At 40.0% G+C, this 12,138-nt stretch overlaps 1 protein-coding gene across 1 annotated transcript in view; it reads left to right on the forward strand.

Moving 5' to 3' along the window:
- The window catches only part of LOC141588414 (uncharacterized), a 42,497-nt gene extending 41,412 nt beyond the window's left edge, over positions 1-1,085 (forward strand). Inside the window, exons 7-8 of the mRNA XM_074409858.1 lie at positions 93-492; positions 795-1,085. Of these exons, the coding sequence (XP_074265959.1) occupies positions 93-492; positions 795-1,085 (691 nt within the window). The remainder of the gene's footprint in view (positions 1-92; positions 493-794) is intronic.
- The last annotated feature ends 11,053 nt before the right edge of the window (positions 1,086-12,138 follow it).

The following is a 12,138-nucleotide window of genomic DNA, read 5'->3' on the forward strand; positions in this document are numbered from 1 at the left end:
TCAGGTAGATTGGTTCTAATCAAGTCACTACTGGCTATTATCCGCAACCATTGGGCACAAATTTTTGTGCTGCCTGTTGGGGTTATGGATAGGATTCAGGCTCTTTATATGAACTTTATTTGGGAAGGTGAGGATAAATACTCAAAGGCTCCCTTAGTGGCTTGGAATGTCCTTTGTCCAGGTAAGGAATATGTAGGATTGGGGATTATTGATAGCAAGTTGTGGAATGTTGAAGCTATTGGTAAACTGGTGTGGTGGTTGGCTAGCAAGCAAGACCAGTTATGGATAAAATGGGTCAATAACATCTATATTAAAGAAGCTAACTGGTTGCAATATGAACCTACCAATTACAGCTCGTTGGCTTGGAGGAAAATTTGTGAAGTGAAAAATACTCTTAAGGCAGGGTATGTTAATGGCAAATGGAGAGGTACTGATGTGCCTTACACTATAGCTGATGGCTATCAATGGCTAATGCAGGGCCCTGCTGTGAAGGTTAATTGGTATAAAGTGGTGTGGAATAGGTATAATATGCCCGAGTGGAACTTTATCATAGTGGACGTAGGTTTCGATTTGTGAAACTGGGCCACTTTAAAAAATCGTGTGTCTCCTCTCTTTCATTCTTTCGTTTATTTTGTTCTTACTTGTTCATTAGTTAATTAGTTAAAGTTTAATCAATAAACTTTAAATAATCAATTATATTCATACCATTGAAAAAGCTTTCAAAAGTTTTAAATCCTCAATTCACCCCCCCCCCTTCTTGAGTATTTCGGATCGATAGAATCTTCAGTGTACAGCCTATGTTGAAGCTTACTGAGGATGATGTCAAGGAGGAAATGGCGTATTGGAAATTGGCGATTTATGGGTATGTCATGGGCGCGAATCCGCCATGGAAAGTCCTGGATGGGTTCCTGCGTAGGATTTGGTCTGCATACAAAATCAAAAAGATCTCTTTCCTCCCTAATGGGCTATTTGTGGTAAGATTTGCTAAAGCTGAGCATCATAAATTGGTTTTAGCCAATGGTAGGTTTCTGTTTGATGGAAAGCCTATTGTTATTAAGCCGTGGGATCCATCTGACAGAATCTAAAAGGTGTTTGTTAAGAAGGTGCCTATATGGGTCAAACTTGTTGGATTAGACCTTAAATTCTGGGGTGCAAAATGTCTGGAGAAACTGGCTAGCCTTGTGGGACGTTTTGTAAGGATAGATGACTCTACCTTGGACAAAACTCTACCGGGCTTTGCTAGGATTATGGTAGAAGTTGAAATAGACCAGTCTTTTCCAAATAGTATTAACTTTTGAGGATGAACTGGGGAATGAGGTTAGAGTGGCTATAGAATATGATTGGCTTCCTATCACTTGTCACCAGTGCAGAGGGATTGGGCATGCCACCAATGCTTGTAGGAGAAAGGTGATATGGGAGGGAGGGAAGGCCTCTGACAAAACAACCTCAGAGACAAGTCTGGAAGCCTAAGGAAACTGGTGGGATGGACAATAATACTGTGGATCCAAAGGAGTTCCCCCCATTAGTTCCTAGAGAGATGCATTAGCATATTGTGCATGTTCCTAGTTCTAGTGGGCTGGTCACACCTGTGGTTACCCCTGGACCAATATACACACCAGCAAGGGTAATTACAAGGATGACTAGGCATGAATCAAGGGCTAATGAAGGGCAGGATACTGTGTTTTCTTTGAATTATCATGCTGAAATGACGAAAGCTACTGGTGCTGCTGAATTGGTTGATAAATGAGGTTGTGGAGGGCAGAGCTATTTCCCTAATGATTAAAGTTGGAGTGTGGAATATTAGGGGCCATAACAGTGATACTAAACAAAAAGATGTGAAATGGTTTCTACATTAAAATAAGGTAGATATGGTTGGGCTCCTTGAGACCAGGGTAAAACTTGCCTCTAAATAGAATTGCTAATAAAGTTTGTGGTAATTGGAAGTATGTCACCAATACTGCCTGTCATCCAGGTGGCAGGGTTTGGATCCTTTGGAACTCTGGTAGCCTTGAGGTGGATGTATTGGAAATGGATCCTCAATACATTCATGTTAAGGTCAAAGTGAGATTAACTGGGTATGAATTTATAGCTACTTATGTTTATGCTTTCAATAAAATTGAAGATAGGGCTTCGTTATTGGATAATTTAGTTAAGCTCTGTGTGTATGGACCTTGGATTGTCCTGGGGGATTTTAATAATGTTATGTATGCAAATGAGAGGTTGGGAAATACAATAAAATATGATGAGATGCTCCCTTTCCAAAATACTGTGGCTATGTATGATTTACATGATCTGAAAACTACTGGAGCTTTTTCTACTCGGAATAACAAACAGCCAAGTGAGACAAGAATATTTAGTAGATAAGATAGAGTCCTTGTCAATGGGGATTGGTTGAGTTTATGGTCTGATTGGTTTGCTCATTATTAACCTGAGGGTTCTTTTGATCATTGTCCCTGCATTATTTCGTGTGGAGGAATTGTAAGTGGGAATAAGAAACCTTTCAAGTTTTTCAATATGTGGACCAAAGTGGATGAGTTTAAAATTTTGGTGCAGCATGGATGGGATAAAACTGTGGTTAGCACTGCCAGGTTCCAGGTGGTCAGAAAGCTTAAGTTGCTTAAATCTGATCTCAAGGGTTTGAACAAAGAGCTTTTCTCTGACATTGAGAGAAATGCTGATATGGCCTTCTGTAGATACCTCATTTCTGCACCTCCCGCAAACCACCCGGTGATGATTGGGCCGCATATTTGGTACGCAGAACGATTTATGACAGTTTGTAAGTTTATTGTCAAGTGATAGCTCAAACACTTGTGTCTACCTCATAGTCGTCATCTACGCGCTGATACGGTCGTTTTGACAGTAATTAGAGTACATTTAGAGTCCGGGTCAAAAACCGTCTTCATTTTCTAATAACCGTTTAAAATGCCGGGTCAGAATGTTCTGGAATGTTCCGGATATTTCTATTCCATATTTCAAATTTTTTAAATCTTTGGTAAAATATATCCCGAAATTATCATATAAAATATTAAGGAAATAAGATCAATCCGCTATTCCATAATAGTAACGCGGAAATCTTTCTTCCGCAGGAGGAAACCACTGAGGAAAACACGCAGCAGGTGCTGCGCCTCTTCCAAGAGACGCAGTGCTTGCTGCGCCTCTTCCTCAGTCCTTTTCTGCGTATTTTTCATATCTTTTCGAGATTCACTTCCAAAGTTTCTCCGAAACTCTAATTTCCGTCGTGTGATTAGAATAAATAAAGACCTTCGGTCTCACATATTTCTCACGCGAGTGTCCGCCCTTCTATTCGCCCTTTGCATTCTAGACCACGTTCTTACTTTTTGGTGTCTACGTGCTTGAACTTTCGACGACGCAAGCTCGGATCTTTCTGAGTACCAGCCTCGTTTTGCATGACCGACCAATTTGACAAACTCCACATCAATCAACCTTAATCAATCTTATTCGTTTTCCTCCTAGAGGGCACTTTCGTCGTACATTAGAGTCGAGCAATCACTAAACGTTAACTTATTCAATCTTGTTTCGTCAAACATGTAAGTCTAAGGGTCTCAATCCTTCTTTTATTTATTGTTCTTCATTTTTGTAATCATTATTGTAAGATTTACGTCGAAAACACACTTAAAACCGATTTACAAAACCTTATTTTAAACCCTTTTACGGATTATCAGAAGACAAACGTCGAGAAAGGACGCAGCAACTGTTGCGCCTCTTCGAAGGGACGCAGCACCTGCTGCGCCTCTTCCTGAGGCTGCCGCAGTTCCTGCTTCCTTTCTTCTTTCTTCGTCTTTTGTTCGTCTCATTGTTTTTGCTTTGTTATCAATTGTTCATATTTCTTTTAACATAATAATTTGAGTATGATAATTTTAACATGTTAGTTATTATTAATTAATACATCTTTCAAAATGCTGACTTAAATCCCTTATAATTCATATTTGCGGGTTTTCGTCATTAAAATCAATTCGGGTTTTTAGAGGTTCGATTTATCCATATTGAGTCTCTGGAATTCATCATTGATATATTTTCATCTTTTGTTTATCGTCACTATTATTAGTTCGTCATTATTAATCTAATTATTTTGATTATTTTGTTTAATTTATGTTATTAATTCTCATAATTAACCTTTTAATCTTGTAAGTAATTCGTTCTAATTAGTTTTATCCATGTTCTACTATTTTTATGACTCAATCACATGTAAATAATATGTTAATCACTTCTATTCGAGTCAAGTATCATTAATCAAGCTTTAAATCACCAATGAATATTAACGAGATGCAATTTCGGCTTCACAGCCAGAACTGAACTCAGGAACAGACGCAGCGACTGCTGCGCCTGTTCCGGGTTGAGTTCTGTCTCTGAAATCCCGTTTTTGTTTTGACCTAGTTTATTAATTACGTATTAATTAACTATTACTCGTATTATCACCCTTAATCTGTTCGTCAATTTATTTATTCTTTCTTTTCTCAAACCATCCGTTTTAAGTGTATTTTCGACGTAAATCAATTAACCCGTTGTAATTATTGTAATTTTCTTCATTGTATTTTTATTATATTTTATTATTATATTGCTTGTATGCTCTCACATGTAATCAATCTAAATTCCTACTTTGACCTAATTGCATGTTAAATTACGTGTTTACCGACATAGTCTAAATTCCCATGCTAGGATAAATCTAATGGATGTTGCATTGCATGCATATAATCGACAACATATCGAGTATAGATAATGTCCCTAATCATTAGTAGAGGCCGCTATCGAGGCGGGCGGGATTAGGTGTTCGATCAAAAGAGCTTCCTAATACGTACCCTCACCCCTTACTCCAGATCTCTGTGAATATCCGTGTTCATTGGCATCCACGAGAGTCATTCTAGACATAGAATGCTAAGTGTAACGAGTTCTTGGTGTTCATGTCACTATTTTGTGTCTTGACATGACACGAGGTATTCGAACGGTTTCCAATTTTCCAAAATAAATTGGTGGCGACTCCACAAATGCAGAAAAGCTTGCTCGCTTTTCACCCTCGTGGGCCCGCGTCCACAGTTTGGCGACTCCGCTGGGGATAATACACTTACGTGTAGCCAAGGGTGAAACTTGAACAAGGTTAGGGAATAGTTTGTACAAGACAGTTGTTGTTTTTCATAACTCGGTCTTCCTAGACCGCTTATTCGGTCTTCCTAAGGCCCAACCCAACCCATTCGACCAATTGTCCCGTCTCGACGGTCCAAATTCTTATTTTGGCCTAAGGATGGATAGCAATTGACGTCATCCATACCATGGTACTTAATCTTGTTTGTATCAAGGACCTTCACTACTCGAGGAAATGGACTAGGAATCGGACTTACTTTTGTTTGGTACGAGCCTCTCCACAGACCCCGGGTTTGATTGTTCGGTATGGCAACCCACCCTTTAAACCAAAACTATTGTAAATTCACTCACCATCCCGTTATAATGCCTGTATAAATGCTTGTACCATATGTGATCACCATTTCTAAACAAAACCAGGACGGTTTTTGTAAAATCAAAATCTCTTTCAAAATGTAAAAATTTCGGAAATAAGGTCCAATATTAGCGCAAAACCAGTCAAAACTCTGTCCAATTGTCGAGTCAAAATTCGGGCCTCAAAGCCCATTTCAAAACCTCACTTCGAGTCCACTCCTATAACTATACTACAGTTGACTAGGACCAACATTTTCAAGCTTTGTCATTTCTTCAAAACTTATTTAACACAAGTGGCACACTCCCACTCCACGATTCGAAACATTTTTTTAGTAGGTGTGCTAGAATGGTCGATCATGTTTTGATTCGCCGTCGATCTCTCGTTCAGTTTCCAAGATGCCTGATACAAGCGACGTGAGCAACAACCAACCCTAGAATGGTAATGATCAAATCCTAGCTGCGCTAACTCGTCTCCAAGTTACCCAAGACCAAGTGTATGATCGCCTCGACACAATCGAAGGCCGAATAGTTGCTGTGGAAACTAGGTTTCCTCCTCGAGAAAGTGAAGTGTCTGATGAATTTGTGAATAACTTCGGGAATGAAAATCCTTTTATGGGAGCACATGAGGTTAACCCTCCCGTAGGTATGACTGCAGCTGAGAAACGACTCCAATACTTGGAGGAACAATTGATGTATCTCAAAGGGGACGATATCTATAGGGAGAATAATCGCAAATATGAGGGCGTGAGTTCCAAATTGACAACCAACTTCAACATGACGGATATCCCTAAATTCAAGGGGCATGAAAACCCTTTGAACCATATCCGTGCTTTCAAGGATTACATGTCTATGAAAGGCATTAAACCCGAGATGTTCTTAAGGATCTTTCCTTCATCTATTGACACCATCCCGAGACAATGGTTCTATTCTCTAGAGCAAAAAAAGATTGCCACTTGGGCTGATGCCACAATTGAGTTTGCTAAGCAATATGCAGATAATGCCGAAATCCAAGTCAATATGGGCACTTTAGAGGTTCTTACCCAAAATGACAAAGAAGGTTAAACCGACTTCCTAAGTAGGTGGAGGAAGACTAGTACCCAACTTGTCGAACGTCTAGATGAAGCTACCCTCGTGGAGAAATTCGTGGACAATTTAAAGCCCATCTATGCAAGTCATTTGAGGTACCAAAACATTATGAGCTTCAAAGACTTAAGTTTACTTGGAACAAGGATCGAAGATGACATCCGTAAAGGGCTCTTGTCCAAAACGGTAGGTCGTGGATATCAAGGCTCAACAAGTAGTTCTTACGACTCAACTAGCAAGACTGATGAAATTCACCTTCTCGACCCATCTAAGAAGAGTACCCCACCAAGAAAGTTCACAAATATTGGGGATACATACTCCAATGCTCTAAAGAGGTTGATGAAACAAGGTAAGCTTCAGCCCATAGGCCCTAAGCCTGAACCAGAAAAGAAATCCAAGTTCTGGGACGAGAATTCGTACTGCGAATATCATAGAGGTAAGGGACATGATACAGAAAAATGCTACAAGCTAAAACATGTACTTCAAGACATGATTGAAGACGGTCGCCTACCAATACCACCTGGAGGCAAGCCTAACAATACTCAGAATTCTCTTGGAGTTCTAATGATCACAAGTGAAGAATCTACCTTAGATTGCTCACATCTTATCTCCCCAAAAGAAGAGGTAATCAACTGGATATGGACAGATAGCGAGGAAGATGTCTACCTCCAGGATCTTCCCTTAATCAAAAAGCGCCGAAAGCATCATAGATGAGATCATTGCCACGCTGGGCACAGAAACCAATTCAAATCAACAGAATGGATGGAGAAAGTCGATCAAGTGGACAAACAACCAAGGAAGACTCTTCAAGCTCACCACTAGAGAAGGAGAGATGTTTAAAGGAGAACCAGAAGACAACGAATTCGAGTCAGAGTTAGAGTCGGAATCAGAGTCGGAGTCTAGAGAAGTCCCTAGAGAGTCTCCTCCTGTCATCACTCCCACTCCCCTTGTTTCTCCTAGCTTAGCATCAAGTAGTAACAGTAGTTGTGGACGCGGGCCCACGGGGGCACTTGGGAAACAAGCGTTTGCATTTGTGGAGTCGCCACCAATTTATTGTGGAAAAATGGAAACCGTTCGAATACCTCGTGTCATGTCAAGACACAAAGTAGTGACATGAACACCAAGAATTCGTTTCCCTTAGCATTCTATGTCTAGAATGACTCTCGTGGATGCCAATGAACATGGATGTTCACAGAGATCTGGAGTAAGGGGTGAGGGTACGTATTAGGAAGCTCTTTTGATCGAACATCTAATCCCGTCCGCCTCGATAGCGGCCTCTACTAATGATTAGGGAAATTGTCTATACTCGATATATTTTCGATTATATGCATGCAATGCAACATCCATTAGATTAATCCTAGCATGTGAGAATTATCTAAGTTGGTTAACAATTAATTTAACATACAATTGGGTCGAAGTAGCAATTAGGTTGATTACATGTAAAAAACATACAAGCAATAATAAAAGGAATACAATAAAAATACAGTAAAGAAAATTACAATAATTACATTGAATTAATTGATTTATGTCGAAAATACATCTAATACGGATAATTTGAGAAAGAATAAATAAATAAATAAACGAACAAGAATTAGGGTGATAATACGATTAATAGTTAATTAGATACATAATTAATAAACTAGGTCAAAGCAACACGGGAGTTCAGGGACAGAAATCAGCCAGGAACAGGCGCAGCAGAGCTGCGTCCCTTGGAAGAGGCGCAGCAGTTGATGCGTCCGTTCCTTGGCTCAGTTCTTGTTGTGAAGCCGGAATTGCAAATCGTTAATGTTCGTTGGTGATTTTACGGAACGATTATGTTATTCGACTCGGATGAAAATGATTAGCAGGTTATTTACATGTGATTAAGATCATAAAAATAATAAAACATGGATGAAAACAAATTAGAACGAATTATTTACAAGATTAATAAGATTATTTACAAATTAACAAACTAATCAAATTAATTAGACTAAACAAGTTATTAATGATGAACTAATGACGGTGACGATAAATAACAGATGAAAAAATATATCAAAGATGAATTCCAGAGACTCAATATTGATGGATCAAATCTCTAAAACCCGAATTGACTTTAATGACGAAAAACCGCAAATATGAATTACTTGGGATTTAAGTCGAGATTTAATGACGAATTAACAATGAATTATTAACGATATGTCAGATTATCATGCTTAAGTTATTATGTCAAAGAACAACGAACGATTGAAAACAAAAGAAAAACAAACAAATTAACAAAAGACGAAGGAAGAAAAAAGGAAGCAGGAACTGCGGCAGCCTCACGAAGAGGGTTTTAAACACGGTTTTAGAAATAGGTTTTAAGAGTACTTTCGACATAAATCTTACAATATGATTACAATAATAAAGAACAATAAATAAAATAGGAATTATACACCCTCAGACTTACATGTTTGACGAAACGAGATGAACTAAGTTAACGTTTAGTGATGCTCGACTCGAATGTACGACGAAAGTGCCCTCATAAGAGGAAAACGAATAAGATTGATTAAGTTAATTATTGTGGAGTTGGTCAAATTGGTCGGTCATGCAAAACGAGGCTGGTACTCAGAAAGATCCGAGCTTACGTGGTCGAATGTTCAAGCACGTAGACGCCAAGAAGTAAGAACGTGGTCTAGAATGCAAAGGGAGAAGAGAAGGGCGGACACTCGCGTGAGAAATATGTGAGACCGAAGGTCTCTATTTATACTAATCACACGGAGGAAGTTAGGGTTTTCGGAGAAACTTTGGAACTGAATCTCGAAAAGATATGAAAAGATACGAAAAATACGCAGAAAAGAATTTGGGAAGAGGCGCAGCAGGCACTGCGTCTCTTGAAAGAGGCACAGCACCTGCTGCGTCCTTTCCCAAGTGGTTTCCTCCGGCGGAAGAAAGATTTCCGTATTTTGGTTATGGAATAACGGATTAATCTTGTTTTCCTTAATATTTTGTGTGAATATTACGGGAAATTATTTGCCAAAGATTAAAATATTGCAAAAATATGGAATAGAAATATCCGGAACATTCCAAAACATTCTGACTCGGTTTTAGAAAATGAAGACGGATTTTGAACCGGACTCCAAATGTACTCTAATTACTGCCAAAACGACCGTATCGGCACGTAGATGACGTTTAAGAGGTAGACACAAGTGTTTGAGCGATCACTTGACGATAAACTTATGAACTGTCACAAATCGTTCCGCGTACCAAACATGCGGTCCAATCATCACCGGGTGGTTTGCACGAGGTGCATAAATGAGGTATCTACAGAGCCCCCACTTTGACTGAGGCTTGGACAAGGCAAAAGTCAAAGTATAGCCATCAGGTCAATCGAAGATTACAACCTGACGACTATAGCGACGCGAGGCGGCTCAAGGGGTCTGAGCCAAGGACCTGTCGTCGGGAACATTTTAGAGTCTGTCGACTATCGGGGAGGGTCGTTTAAAGTCCATTAGACTACGTAAGGAAGTCGCCAGCCATATGAAGAGACCATACCTGAAATTCTTCAAAACTCCAGGGGAAACAAAACGCGATATTGGGAGAAGACAGCAGGACATAGTCTGGAACTGTTGGGAGAAATCTGCTTGTGGTCGGCTTCAAACAAACTTCGAAAGAGCTTGGGGTCGATGTTGATCTCCATGTCTCGAGAGGGAATGACTGTCGGTCGTTAACTCTAGCTGGGGGAACATAATCGGGAACTGATCTCCATGTCTCGAGAGGGAATGTCTATTCGTGTACTCTCGCTGGGGGAACATAATAAAGGCGTGTCGAAACACCTGCCAAAGATGAAACGCTCGTTGTGACAAGATAGGTCTTGGCAAAAATAGGGCAACAGTTTGCTGCTGGCCTGGAAATGTAATACTCCGTATTTATAAGTCTTTGGGTACTCTATCGAGTAGGCCTTACTCTGTCGAGTAAGGGTGAGTTGCGTTTTAAAATAGTTTCTGACCTGTTGGGTACTCGATCGAGTAACTATGATACTCGATCGAGTAAGGGGGTACTCGATCGAGTACCTTAGCTACTCGATCGAGTAGCCGGTTTACGGAGAGTTATTTCTCGGGTTTTGTTAATTATGCGATTAAGGTATATAATCTTTTCCGTCATTGTTCTAAACACTTTTTCAAAACCTAATTTACTGTTAAGAGAGAAAGCAAAGTACGTTCATCACCTTAATCGCATTGTTAGCAAATCCCGGAGTTTGGAAGGTCGGATTTCATCGTTCTTTATACCGTTGTGATCCTTGCATCAAGGGTAAGACCTATATACCATTTTTATAATGTTTCTTTAAAGTTGGTTAAACCCTAATTTGGGAATTGGGGGTTTTCTAGTATGTTATGCTCGGTAGTGATTATATGTTTGTATGTTAGGAGGAGGATTCGTAGAGGAGGCTTTTTTATATCAGCTGTGAGATCGTTTGATTGTTGTGATTTCCAGGTAGGGTTTCCCTACTCAGTATTAGTTACATAATGTGTGGTGATTGTGCTGTAATTAGTACTTGTTGTTTGGTTTCGTAAAGGTTGTTGATTGATTGTTGTTGATGGATGTGATTGTTTGTCTCTGGTTCTCGAGATGCGTTCTCGGCTGAGTGGAGTCACTTGCGGGAGTGGCTTCACGCCCTAGTTTTGCTCTCCGTGGAACCCGTCACGGGAGGGGATGTGCACATTAATGGGACAGGGTTATCGCTCAGTATGATGAGCGGGGCTTAGGTGGAACGCAGCCGGTCCCCCATCGCGCGTGGCTGGTCCAAAGGATGGTCGGTGACGGAGATGGAGTGGAGTGGATGATTGTGTATGATTGTGTGAGTGTATTGTTTTCTGCCCGTTGGTTATATGATTTATGTAAATAGTCTCGACCCGATTATTGTTTTAAAACTCGCGGTGATCCATTCGGGATGGTGAGCGGATATTGAGCGGTATGAGATGAGTACTGGGATAGCCGGGGATTGCCACGATCCGATGATAGAAGTCTTCCATTTGTAGCTTAGAGTTTTTATGACATTTCAGTTGGATCAGTAAACAGTCAGTTTGAGAACATGTATTGTACTTTTGGTTTTGATTTGAGATTGTAACCTTTCACTAAGTATTTCTATTTAAACGTTGTTTCCCTATTGTTTATTTTATTATCATTGCCTCGGGTAACCGAGATGGTAACATCCTTATACCTGGGTGGTCCTGGTAAGGCACTTGGAGTATGGGGGTGTTACAAAATGGTATCAGAGCGACGATCCTGAAACCTGTAGCCAATGAACCCAATGAATATAGGGAGTCAATTAAAATGAACCCGGGGTAAAGGTTGTAGGAGCTAATGCAAAGGCTTGGGAGACGTCCTAAAGTCGCGAAATCTCCCTACAATTTTGAACCGGTCACATGGGGGGTGTATGTCGAGTCGTATATGTGTTTGTCAACCTGTGTGTGTGGATGTGATGAAGTATGTCGTAATTGTTGGATGTTTGGAGTAGAGGATTGATATATGAATGAAAGATTGATGAGATATACGGAATTGTTATTGGAATAGAAAAGCATGATGGATGTTTACTATGTGGCATTTGATCATATGATATAACTGTTTCATTGATTTTATGAAAAGCTTGGT

The sequence above is a fragment of the Silene latifolia genome, chromosome 6 (assembly GCF_048544455.1).
Source record: "Silene latifolia isolate original U9 population chromosome 6, ASM4854445v1, whole genome shotgun sequence".
NCBI lineage: Eukaryota > Viridiplantae > Streptophyta > Magnoliopsida > Caryophyllales > Caryophyllaceae > Silene > Silene latifolia.